We start from the raw sequence: 13,164 nt of genomic DNA on the forward strand, positions 1-13,164 counted from the left end.
TCCTGCCGTGCTGCTACTCCGTCACCGGCTGCACACTAGGGGAGCCGGGCAGGCTGGCATCCCATGCCTGGGAATCTGCCCCAGACCTTGAGTCCTCCACCTCGAGAGAGGCTTGTGGGCTGTCCCCGTCCTCTGCTTCCTGACCCCTGTGTCTTCAGCACAACTCGGTGACCAGCAGCCTGGCAGCCTTACCTTCCCGTCAGCACCCAGCTCCACACCTTCCAGACCAATGATCTCTTTCAAACTCACTGCGCCAGCTGATTGTCTTCCTCCGTCCAACTTCAAGTCCCTGGGAGGACAAGCCAGAGGGAAAAAAATGCTTTTGTGTGCACCCCAAAGAGCCATGAGGATGCTTACTGCATGAGACAACACGGTCACACCGATGAAAATGACCAGGTGAGCCCTGGTGATGGGACAGCCCTTTTTCCCTCCTCGGGGGCTTGCCAGTGATGCCTTGTTGCAACCGCTTTGACGTAAATGAAATCCAACTGAACGGAAAGCCTGAAGATGAAGCTGATGGTTTACAGACATCCCTCCCTCTTCCACGAGGCCCCTTATGTTCCTAGAGACGGCCAGTGAACATGAGGCCAGAGAGCATTCCCTGAGCACCGTGGGACCACAGTTTGCTGGAATCTAGCTGCTGGCTTCTTTCTTTCTGTTTTTTGTTTGTTTGTTTTGTTTTGAGACGGAATTTCACTCTTGTTGCCCAGGCTGGAGTGCAATGGCACGATCTCGGCTCACTGCAACTTCTGCCTCCCGGGTTCAAGCGATTCTTCTGCCTCAGCCTTTTGAGTAGCTAGGATTACAGGCGCACACCACCATGCCCGGCTACTTTTTTGTATTTTTAGTAAAGACAGGGGTTTCAGTATGTTGGCCAGGATGGTCTCAAACTCCTGACCTCAGGTGATCCACCCACCTCGGCCTCCCAAAGTGCTGGGATTACAGGCATGAGCCACAGCACCCGGCCTGGGTTCTTTCTAATGTTGTGTGAGACCACCTCTCCTTGCTGCTCCCCTTTCTTAGGAGAAATGAATTCTTATCATAAACACCTACTGGGTGTATTGTTGGTGATGAAAGAATTAATGCCACAGTAGTCACCTCTACTACCTTGCCAGACCACCTAGAAAATGAGTATCTTTTAATAAAAGAATAATCTCTAGTAATAACAAGTATTCATTCATTCATTCATTCATTCATTCATTCATTCATTCATTCAGGGACGAAGTCTTGCTCTGTTGCTCAGGATGGAGTACAGTGGTGTGATCATGGCTCACTGTAGCCTCAAACTCTTGGACATGCGCCATCCTCCGGTCTTGGCCTCTAAAGTGCTGCGATTAGAGGTGTGAGCTATCATGCCTGGCCAAACAAGCATTTATTTAGTACCTTCCTATTTCCTAAGACTCACACATCATTTCTTTGGTTCTTTAAGAAGACGCTATGAGAAAGGTACTACTATTTTGATCCAATTTACAGAGGAGGAAACTGAGGCCCTTGTGAGATTGCCAAGGTCACTGGGATGGTGGGCTGGAGAGTTCATCCAGTGTCATTTCTAGTACATCACACTGCCGTGGAGATGCAAGACGGACTCGCTGTGACTATGCTCAGGTGTAACTGCTCACTTCCCAAAGGACCACACCCTTCCCCTACAGTAATTTTTAAAATTTGCCACATATTAGAAAAGCCTGGGGATCTCTGACAAACTGTTATCTGGCTCCCACCCCCAGACAGTTGGCATGGGGTGTGACCTGGACATCGAGAGTCCTAAACACTCCCCAGGCGATTCTAAACTGCAGCCATGTTTGAGAATGACCAGGTCTTCATGTTCTCTCTGACACCCAGTGCCTGTTAGTGAAAGCCACCTCAGACCCACAGCATACTTGCTGTGTGGCCTGGATGGAGGGACCACATTCAGGGGCCGATCTCCTACAACTTATGCAAGAATGAATATAAGGCAGGGGCAAATTGCTCCCAGCCAAAGACAAAGTCATCAGGTAAGAAGAGAGGAGGGAGCCAAGCGAGTGCCGAGAAGAGAAGGGAAAAAAAGCTATCCTCAAATGTAGAAAAAAAGCAGGGATGCTCTGACTGTTAAGCCATCATCCTAGTCTCTGGGCATTACATAATGAGCCAGCTCCCTTATCCTACCTGTAATGTGGAGTCTGATTAACAGAAATGCCCATGACCTTCTGTGCCCAGTAAGTGCTGCATTTCCACAGCAGGCTTCCTGGGAGGCCATGGTAGTGCCACCCTCAGAACATCTCTGGAGTCCCATTCAGAAGTGACACTAAAGTCATGCAGACGAAAGCCAACAACCTACTCTGTTCACACCCACAAGACCGTCTGCCCTACTGCTGCACCTGCTACGCAGGCAACCCAGGGCGATTCTTAAAAGGCTTCTTAAAGCAATTACGGATGGAGATGATGAATGCATCGGGGCACTGGCATAGGGAAGCGCCTACAAAGCAAAAACGTGAACAAGGCAATAAGGCAAAAATACCTGTGGTGGGCAGGGAGGGAGGGGACTGACCACATGCAGAGCAGGACAAAAATAGCAGTGTCTTCCTTTTCATTCAAGGACCAGCAGCTCAGTTCCACGGCCTTCCTACTTTTCCAAAGCCAAACCCAGCGAGCATGGTCTCCAAATTGCCAACTCCCAGATCATTTTCTCCTTCCTCGTTTCTATTTTGCCAGATGGAGAATGTTACTTAGGACTGAAATTAATAGAGAAGTAGGGAGTATCTTTTTGGAGTGAGTAGGCCAAGGGAAATAAGGAGAATTCCAATAAGCCTATACTGAGAGGGTTCTCAGATGGAGAGCTGGCTGCAGGCAGGGGCAGAGTCTCAGTCCATTTTCATATCCTGTCTATACAATGTCTGATATGTAACGACCTATTTACTGAGCTGAACTGGTGTGGCTCTTTGCCGTCTCGCCGGTGCTGGTACATACAGATGGCAGGAAACTGTATGATTTTCCACTGTGCCCCTTTTCATCTGTCTTCAATTTGCTCACAGGCTCACTCCTTCCCCGGGGCAGCCTTGTCCTGGCCAACTGTCTGCCTGCCACCAAATGTGCACATCACACATCAGTTAGCAGAACCAAACCAGTCGTGCCTCTTCCACACTCCCCTTCTTGGCACTTCCGCCAAAGGAAATGAAGCCCTACCAAAAAAATAGAGTCATGTGCACAAGTCCAAGATTCCATTCCATGAGATAAAACCCAAACCCATTTAAAGAAACAGGGATTCTTAGACCCAGTGGATTGTCCGAGCGTCTCAGCGACACTTGGGACCACACGTGAGATGGGCAAGGCTCCACCAACCCTACCCACAGAACTGGTCCCTTGAGAAACAACGTGACTCACTGTAGTCACCACTTCCCCCTGGCTTTCCACTTACGTCATTCTGCTTTCTAAATTGCTAAGGCCAAGCCGAGCAAGAAAATAAGCAAGAATAGTGGGGCCACCCTTAACTGCTACTGGAGACACGTGAGGCTCGTTACAGACCAGTGCCATGCAACAGAACTGCCTGTGATGACGGAGATGGTCCTTATCTACCTTGTCCCACACGATGGTTACATGTGGCAACTAACTGCTTGAAATGTGACCAGTTGACTGAGAAACTGAATTTTTAATTTTCTTTAATTTTAATTAATTTAAATGTAAATGGCCACATGTGGCTAGTGACTACGAAGACCCAGTGCTTCTTTGGCAGGACTTTTGCTACTCTTACAAGTTCCTATGGCAAGATAATATAGTCATAGATATTTAGTGACTTGGATTTGGTCTCCCAGTTTTCTTTCCAAGAGTGGCCTATTTTCTGCCTATTGCCTCTGGGGATGTTTACATTACAGGCCCCTGCAGATGGAGCAGCAGTGCAGGATTCACCTAAGTTGGGAGGGAAATGACCATGGGGTCCACAATCAAAGGGGGCCCATGCCCTACACCATCAGCACCCCAAGAACAGGCTCCCCGCCATGATAAACATTCGTCACTCACAGCTGGCACACAGCAGCAGATCTTTTTGCCTGGAGGGGTCACGGGGCGGGTGTGACAGAGTTTTGGCAGTGCTAGGGCAACCAAAGGAACAATAACCAGCGTGTGCTCCCCCAATCCTAGGCATTACAGTAGGTTCCAGGCCCTCTTTGCACAATACTGGAGACGGGGAGGGAGGGGTGCCCAGTGAAAAGTGAGTCTCAATTTCCCCTCAGCCTTGTAGAAGGGGGGTTTATAGTTCATATTAAGTAGATTTAAAAAGAAGAAATGAGGTATTTCTTATACACCAAAGCTACTCACACTTCAAAACTTCACTGATACAGTAATAAATATCATCACAGCTCCAGAACATTGACAGCTTTGTGATGGCAGAGGGCAACTTTTCCACGCTTTTCCTCCCTCAGATTCAGGGAGAGGTTATTGCTAACTTCAGGGCTACCATTTCGGTGGGCTTGAATTAAGAGTGCACGTGTACAGACGTGGACATAGTCAGCGTCCACAGCAAACAAAACAGATCTCATCTAAGCCACTTCTAACAATGTGGTTTCTTCTCATAGCTTTTGAATTTGTATATGTTACGACTCTTGGGATCTAAAAAATAGATCTTTCACAAAGAGGCTGACAAACTTTTCTGGGTTCACTCTTACTAGTTTAGGGCTCTGATCAATGTTGCTGGAATATTTCTGATATTAACATGAAACATGAAATTGCTGTTCCTTGATCATATCTGACCCCCATAAACAGCGGTTTCACATTGTGCCACAGAGCGTAAGAGCTCAGGCAACTGCTCAGTCTTTATGTGTGAGTGAAAAGCAGGTGAGTCCTGGCTGACACGGTGACACCCCGTCTCTACTAAAAAATACAAAAAACTAGCCGGGCGCGGTGGCGGGTGCCTGTAGTCCCAGCTACTCGGGAGGCTGAGGCAGGAGAATGGCGTAAACCCGGGAGGTGGAGCTTGCAGTGAGCTGAGATCTGGCCACTGCACTCCAGCCTGGGCGACAGAGCGAGACTCCGTCTCAAAAAAAAAAAAAAAAAAAGAAAAAGCAAGCGAGACCCATGGTCTTTGCTGTCCCTCTCTTTCGTAAGCCTAGACAGTTGGAGGTGCATGCAGAAAGGAACTCTGAATGGTGTAGATTCGCCCAAAAAGAGTATTTTTAAAACTCCAGTGAAAAAGAGTGAAGCAGAAGTCCCAGTGGAGTGTGACGAAATCTTGGTATTTTCTAAGATCATTGTTCTGAATTCTCATTAAAATGGTATACAAAAATAGAAATATCTATTTGGCTAAAATGCCAGCATTAACCCTCCAGCACCAGGAAACAGAGCTAGGGCATGTGGAACTGCAGCTGAAAGTAATTAAAAGCAAACTGAAGTTGAAGTTTTCACTTTCTTTGAAAAAGCCAGAAGATTTTTTCCCAGACACATCTAGCGTTCAAATACTATTTTTTAATAATTTTTATTTTTGAGATGGAGTTTTACTCTTGTTGCCCAGGCTGGAGTGCAGTGTCATGATCTCGGCTCACTGCAACCTCCGCCTCCCGGGTTCAAGTGATTCTCCTGCCTCAGTCTCCCAAGTAGCTGGGATTGCAGGCGCCCGCCATCACGCCCGGCTAATTTTTTGTGTTTTTAGTAGAGACGGGGTTTCACCACGTTGTCCAGGCTGGTCTCGAACCCCTGAACTCAGTTGATCCGCCCTCCTCAGCCTCCTAAAGTGCTGGGGTTGCAGGCGTGAGCCACCGCACCTGGCCCTACTTATTTACTTATATTCCACTTCCTTTTAAAAATGGCATAGAGGTAAGTTCAAATACTACACATGAATATTGTCTGAAATTGTGTGTACTAGGTTTAAACGCTACAGCTTTTACTCAGAGGTGAACACCGTTAGTCAGGTTATAGGAAATGATCTCATTTCTACAGACACCCTAACTGAACTACTGGCAAGGAACTGTGGACGATGCAAGGTTGTTGATTCCTTCTCTCCACAGTCCCGGGTAGCGCTGCAACTTAGGCACGTGTCTCTAGAGGAGCTGCTTCACATTCTCTGCAAGTTTGTGAACTTCTGCAGAGGCTGTAGGCAACAAACACACTGAACATCCAGCAGAAAGATATATACGTATTTTTTTTTTAACAAAGGCTGACATTTAAAACTGGCCCATGGGGGTAGGTGAGTGGGAGTGACTGGAGGGGGTACAAGGGAGGGACTCAGAAGATGGGGGGCGGGGATGAAAACAGGAGATGAAAGCGCATTTGGGGACACAGCCAAGCAGCAGTTATACCCTTAAGCAATGAGCAGAAAAACAGGTTGGTTCATTTGGGGAGTGTAAACTCATCCTTCATAGGATGGCACCAAAATTAATTTAACGCAGCTCTCCTTGAATGCCTGTAATTTCACTGTTAGAAACCCCTGGACCTCTGTTTAGTTCTGGCTTCTTCAGCATGAAGCACACATGCACAGCTGTGGAGTCCTCTGATCAAAGCAGGTGGCTAATCTAGATATCCTGGGGCAAAAGGGGAACACCTAGGTCATTAGTAATCATAAAACGGCCAACTCTGGACTTCATCTTTTGTAAAAGGCAAAATGATTTTTACTTTCCTCTTCTGTGGCCCCCTGACAGAGGCCCAGCCAGCTGCTCACTGAGCCATAATGCATGGAATAGATTCTGATGGGAAAACAAGATTCCCTATTAGATAACAAGAAGTTCAAGCTATGGCCCTTTCCTCAGGGAGCATGATCAATGAACTAATATTACTCTTTAAAAAAAGACGTAAGACTTAAATACCTAACACCCGGGAACTAGACGGAAAAAGTGTGATCCAATTAACTAGGTTCCAAGGCTTTCTGCTTCCAAGATGGAGTAGTTCTGACGTCTCTCCACCATCCTTTCTCTAATGGTGCTCTGAGCCCAAGACCTTGGAACACCTGCCAGGAGCTCCACTAGGCGCTAGCTCTTCAAAGGACAACAATAGGTTGAACACTTTGATGTGTCAATAATTTAAAAGTCAATTAAATATTAACAGGATTTCCAGACCCTTCAAAACGAATAAAGAGTTAGAGATTTCCTGCACCTAAAGCAAAGCCTGAAAGCTGGATTAGGAAAGGAAATACCACTTGTGAGCTAAATTTTAATTAAGAGATTACACATGCCCCGGAAGTCGACAACACAAGTCTTCCTCTTAGCTTAAGAGTCCCGTTTGTTACCCATTCCGATACAGTGCAGCTGCCATCTTGGACCAGGCCTGCTTGCTGGCATCCAGCAGAAGGTGCCTCCACAGTTCAGAGACAATGGAACAGGGTCCACAGTTGATGGACAAAAGTCAAGTCAAAAGCAGCTTTTAGTCCAGAAGTCCCTTCCCACTCCCACTCAGGACTCCATCGATAAGCCATCCCCTGCAAGGGCAACTGGCAGAAAAGGAAGGGGTCTTAACGTAGCTTATAGCCAAATCTTTTGTCTAAAGGCAGCTCCTACAAACAGCCAGATAATGGCATGAGTCATCCATGAGATCATTCCAGAATCTGTCTTTGTGTGGGAATATGCTTGGTGTGAGGAAAGAAACACAATTTGTGAATGTGTCATTTTCCACAACAAAAATTTTCTGGGGAAAGTGGGTGGGGAAGAAGGGGGCATGGGCCTGGAGCCAGGCAGGGAGCATTTAGGCTTGAAGGCTCTCTCTAAGAATAGAAGACGCTGTTCTCTGGGTCGCAAACAGATCAACACTCAGGAAATGGACCCAAATGGATGACCTCATCTGAATGCCCCCAAATGCCAAAAGCTAAGGATATAAACACCATGTGAAAGCTGTTGACAATTTAAAAACACGTCCCCCAGAGGCACCTTGCAACTCCACTGGGAAGCCATCTTCTTCATCACATGGTCTGTGATGCGTCTGCAGTAAGTGACCCCTGCGACTATCATACAGTCAAATATGGTTATCTGAAGAGGTGTGAACCTACACACACATCACAGAAACTCTTTTTGCTGAAATCACCTAGTTTGGTGAGTTCACATAATCTCCAATCTCAAGTTTACTAGGTTCACCCCTACTTTCTTCTGGTCACATCCACGTGTACAGAAATACCGACCCATATCCAGGTCTCAGGAAATAAAAAGCCCTTGGTGGCTGGTGCCGGTTCTCTCATGCATAGGGACAATTCTAGGACTAGCTCTCAATACAACACCTGCAGTCTCTCATTCACCCGTGGGTTGTGCTCTAGAAGCTCCTGGGCTGGCAAGTTGGAACTCAGAATGCATTTTTCGTTGATGCAGTAAGTGGAGATTAGCCTACCCAAGGCTCTCTGAGCCTATAATGTAACTGAATCAGCCCAAAAGCAAAAACAACAGCTCGGGTCATAGGAGCAAAAGGTCAGAGGGTGTGTGAGGGTAAAAAAATAGGAGGAAGTTGAGTCTCTCTCTTGGTTTCCTGGTCCAGGCTTGACCCTAAGGAATCTTTTTTTTTTTTTTTTTGAGATGAAGTCTCATTCTGTTGCCCAAGCTGGAGTGCAGCGGCGTTATTTTGGCTTACTGCAACCTCCACTTCTTGGGTTCAAGCGATTCTCCTGCCTCAGCCTCCTGAGTATCTGAGGCACATGCCACCATGCCCGGCTAATTTTTGTAATTTTAGTAGAGATGGGGTGTCACTATGTTGGCCAGGCTGGTCTTGAACTCCTGACCTTGTGATCCGCCCACCTTGGCCTCCCAAAGTACTGGGATTACAGGCATGAGCCATTGCGCCCGGCTCAGCAACATTTTAAAGGTCAAGTTTGTATTATTTCACCTTCTTCTCTGAACTTCCCTTTCCTTCTTAGGACTCCAGGAGCCTTTCCCCTAAGTTATTCCTGTTTTTCATAATTCCTTCCCTCTCTCTACATGTAAATCCATAAGTTCCTTTGCAGTGCCAAGATTTCCCACTCCTGGCCCTATGGTGGTGGCACAGTAGCCACAATGGGGGCTGGAAAGAGAGGGGAAGAGCAGTGGTCTTGGATAGAAGCATTGGACAAGCTGTTTACTAAGTGGGGTCTGCCTATTTAGGGAAGTTGAGAAAGTTGCTTGCAACTCATTTTGTGAGCTGAGGGTCGCCAAAGCCAAACCACAAATCCACACTAGAAAAGAGAAGGCCGTGACTAATGTGGATAAAAGGCAGAAAGATTCAGGCTGGCCTTGGCAAGTGTTAGCTGAGGAAAAAGGAGCTGGTTTAAGGCTGGGACTCTTCCCAGAAAATGGCATAATTTACAAGCTTCATCTGAGAAGAGTGTTTACAGCTATGGGAAGGTTTGATGTTACAGTTACAGTGAAAAAGCTGGGCAACATCTGTTCCTCTTCTCTGTGATGGGCTTGTTTTGAAAGGTGGGATTTAGCAAGAAAGATCAAAGCAAAACAATGGTCTCTTCACGTTCCATAAAGTGTATGCATTAAGAAAAAAAAAAAAGACTGGAAGGAAATAGACCAAAATGTAAATGGTGGCTTTGTTTAGGAGGTGAGGCTCAATCATTGTTATCTTCCTTTTACTTTTATACATTTTTCAAATAGTCTTTAAGAAAAATGTACTATTGAGGAAAAAAAGACTGAATAAAAGCAGATCTCAAGGTGAATCCAGTGTGTTTGCAGAATTGTACCACTGAGAAACTCACTGTGAACCTGACTGGGAATTGCTAAGTTCAAGTAGATCTAGAAAGAGCAACGAAAATAGCTCTGTGACAGCCGGGCGCGGTGGCTCACGCCTGTAATCCCAGCACTTTAGGAGGCTGAGGTGGGAGGATGGCTTGAGCCCAGGATTATAAGACCAGCCTGGGCAGCATGGTGAAACCCAACTCTACAAAAAATACAAAAATTAGCTGGGCATGGTGGTGCATGCCTGTTGTCCCAGCTACGCAGGAAGCTGAGGTAGGAGGATCGCTTGAGCCTGGGAGGTCAAGGCTGCAGTGAGCCAAGAATGCACTACTGCACTCCAGCCTGAGCAATACAGTGAGACCTTGTCTCAAAAAGAAAGAAAAAAAAAAAAAAAAAAGAAAACGTTCTGTGACTGGACAAAAATGCAAGTGAAACTAATGCTTAATGAATATCTACTACAGCCTGGCAGGGTGCTCAGAGCTTTCACATAAAATATTTCATTTACTATTTCGTTCCGCTCCCTGAGATGGACATTATAGTCCATTTTACAGATGAGTGAAGCTGGGGTCAGTAAGGCTAGTTCATTTCCCAGGACTGAGGTTTCTGCCTGACTGCCAGCTCGTTCCCACATACCACACTGCCTCCCTGGCCGCAGGTGCCCACAGGAACACGATCGCAAGGATGGGTAAGGGCTGTGGTTTTCCTAATGGAGGCACCAAAGGAGGTGGATGGTGGGAGTGGGGATGAATCGGCTACTTGCGCCCATTCCCGATTCTCCAGAACAGCTCTGTGGTTAGCTGTTTTATCTACTGCAATTCTATGTAAACTTATATTGGAAGAATGGCTTCTGCAGCTCAAAAAAAAAAAAAAAAAAAAAAGCGAAAGCCAACAGTCCCCAAGTTCCTTCCAGCTCTAAAAGACTATGTTTGAGCTGAAGAGTGCTCCTTACTATGCAACTCATTTTTGGTCTGGCATTACCTTTACCTTAACTATCTTCCACTTCACATACCCTTGAATGAATGAGCTCAGGGCCACCCCAAGCAGAAGTGGCCATGCAAACTATCCCTGGTAATGATTAGTGGGACTCTGGCACCAACAGCTGTGTTATTTGAAAGGCGTGGGCACAATCCATGTCCAGCCTCTAGTTAATGCAGCCAGTAAGTCCTGATAGCTTCCTAATACATGCACCTGATTAGAGATGGCCCTGCTGGGCTTCAGAAGGGCCTAGCAATAAGGAGTAGATTGTGTGCGGATGAGTGTGGGTGGGTGGTGGCGGGGAGGACACAGGAAGGGGCTTCAGTCTACCCTAGACACAGAGAGGGGCTCCAGGGACAGGATAGAGCGTCCCACTCTACAGAACTGAGCCTGGGAAAAATATCCTCTTTTTTTTTTTTTGAGATGGGGTCTTGCTCTCTTGCCCAGGCTAGAGTGCAATGGCGAGATCTCGGCTCACTGCAATCTCCACCTCTTGGGCTCAAGTGATTCTCCTGCCTCAGCCTCCCGAGTAGCTGAGATTACAGGCGTCCGCCACTACGCCCAGCTAATTTTTTGTATTTTAGTAGAGACGGGGTTTCACCATGTGGGCCAGGCTGGTCTCGAACTCCTGAACTCGTGATTTGCCCGCCTCGGCCTCCCAAAGTGCTGGGATTACAGGCGTGAGCCACCACACCCAGCCAGAAATGCCCTCTTCTTACTCTAGGCTAGATGCAATCTGAATACGTCCTGCACAATATGGGGCTGTATCACTTACATGTAGCTCACATGCTGCTGGTTTGGAGATGTTCAGACAACCTGAGTTGACAAAAGACTAGGTAAACCTGCCAGCCAAAAGCCAGGGAATTACAACAGGGCTCAGGCAAAGACTGCAGAGGCCAGTGCAACCTTATCTAAAGGCCCTTGGCATCCCTGGGCTTAACATTCAGGGTGCAAGTATTTGTAAGCAGCTCTGCAGGTGCAGAGCACTTGTGATCGGAGAGGACTGCACAGGTTGTGAGGCTAATGTCAGGGGAGTCACCTGGCTCGTGGGTGGGAGGGGCCTCGCTGGGGCTTAGCACTTGCTAAATGCAGCTCGATGCCCTCTTCTGTCACTTCAGGCTTAGCAACTTTCACTGTGGGTGGGACAGAGTCACTTGGAGAGAAGCAGGACCCTGAGGTCTATGTCAGTTCATCCTTGTTAGCACCTTCTGGGGCCTTCCTTATGGCCAGCCATCCAGCTCCATCCTTTTATGGAGGTGCCCTCAAGGATGAGGTACCAGGCTGAGGGACCCTGAGAGATGGCACTTGCTTCTGCTGAAGTAGTCTGGCCGTCCTTTGTTGGAGCAAACAGATAAGATAGATAGATAGATAGATAGATAGATAGATAGATAGATAGATAGATAGATAGATAGACAGATAGATAGATAGATAGACAGACAGACAGACAGACAGACAGACAGACAGACAGACAGACAGACACAGACAGAGATAGATAGAGTGCGCAAGTGCACGAGCAACATATTCATAAACAGAGCAATTCTCAAAAGCCTCAGAAACCTTGCTTCTACTCACCCAAGACACAGAACCAGAGTGACCACTACTTTCTGTGCACTGTGCTGCAGATACCTTGAGGATTAAGATGCAATCCACACCCACCAGTGAAAAGTAAGTTAAAATGTATATTATAAGCCCTGAGACAGGAAGGGGCTCTTAGTGGAGCTGGGGGTGGGGGGACAGGTGCTGGGGGGCACTGAGAAGGCTGCCTGGAGGGAGGGCTGAGTATCCCCAAAGGTGAGGAGGGCCTGATGCATTAAGGTAGCTTGCTAGGGCTGAGAGGGGCTGTGCTGAGAGAGGGCTAGAGAGGAGTGCTGAGGCCAGAGCCTCAAAGGCCCTGTTTCTGTTAAGTCTGGGGGACCACAAAGGAGGTTTTAAGTTAGGCCTGGATGAATCCCGAGCTCCTGGGCTTTGGAAATCCATTTGGATATCTATGCAGTCTCACTAGACACTGTCTTGTCCTTAACGGGAGCTTCCCTTAATGGGGAAGGAAGGGACCTTCTAAGTTTCTTAGGGACCCTTGGTTCCCTGAGGGCTCCCTCCTGGGCCAGGTTTGGATCAGGGGCTTGAGTTCTCCTTGATCTGGGGTTCTTCAGTCTCCCCAGGTTCAGTTTGGGGACAGGCAGATCTTTTGGTGAACCACTGTGGCAGAGACCACAGACTAGCTCATGATCCTCAGGTCGCTGTTAAAAACTACATTTCCCAGGCTCCCAAGGCGGCCTAGGTTCCGCTAAGTGGAAGCACTCATGGGAAACCTGGAGGTGGAAGTAACACATGGGGAGATCAGAACTTCTGGCAAGCCTAAGGTGGGGGCCCCAGATGGCAGCGTCAACAGCATTTCCATGGGAAGAGCTCCAGGGTAGGGCTGTAAGTGGGTCCTGGCTGTGTTGCCCTCACTGTGTTGGTCTGGGGTGTCTGTGCTGGCTTCTGTCTGTCCTAGAAATCCTGTAAGGTACCTGAAATCCACGGCCCACCCCAACCATCAGAGGGGACTCTGATGACTGCAACTCAGGACACCGAGCGTAACTACCCTCCATTCCACCCT

The 13,164-nt window shown here is 47.6% G+C and overlaps 1 protein-coding gene across 5 annotated transcripts in view; it reads right to left on the minus strand.

Annotated features, from left to right (window-relative positions):
- CABLES1 (Cdk5 and Abl enzyme substrate 1) overlaps positions 1-13,164 on the minus strand; it is a 125,513-nt gene that overhangs the window by 22,481 nt on the left and 89,868 nt on the right. For all 5 annotated transcript variants that reach the window (XM_077975009.1, XM_077975008.1, XM_015121661.3 and 2 more), the window contains one exon: positions 193-289. In XM_077975009.1, coding sequence (XP_077831135.1) covers positions 193-289 — 97 coding nt within the window. The remainder of the gene's footprint in view (positions 1-192; positions 290-13,164) is intronic.

The sequence above is a fragment of the Macaca mulatta genome, chromosome 18 (genome assembly GCF_049350105.2).
Source record: "Macaca mulatta isolate MMU2019108-1 chromosome 18, T2T-MMU8v2.0, whole genome shotgun sequence".
NCBI classification, from domain to species: domain Eukaryota; kingdom Metazoa; phylum Chordata; class Mammalia; order Primates; family Cercopithecidae; genus Macaca; species Macaca mulatta.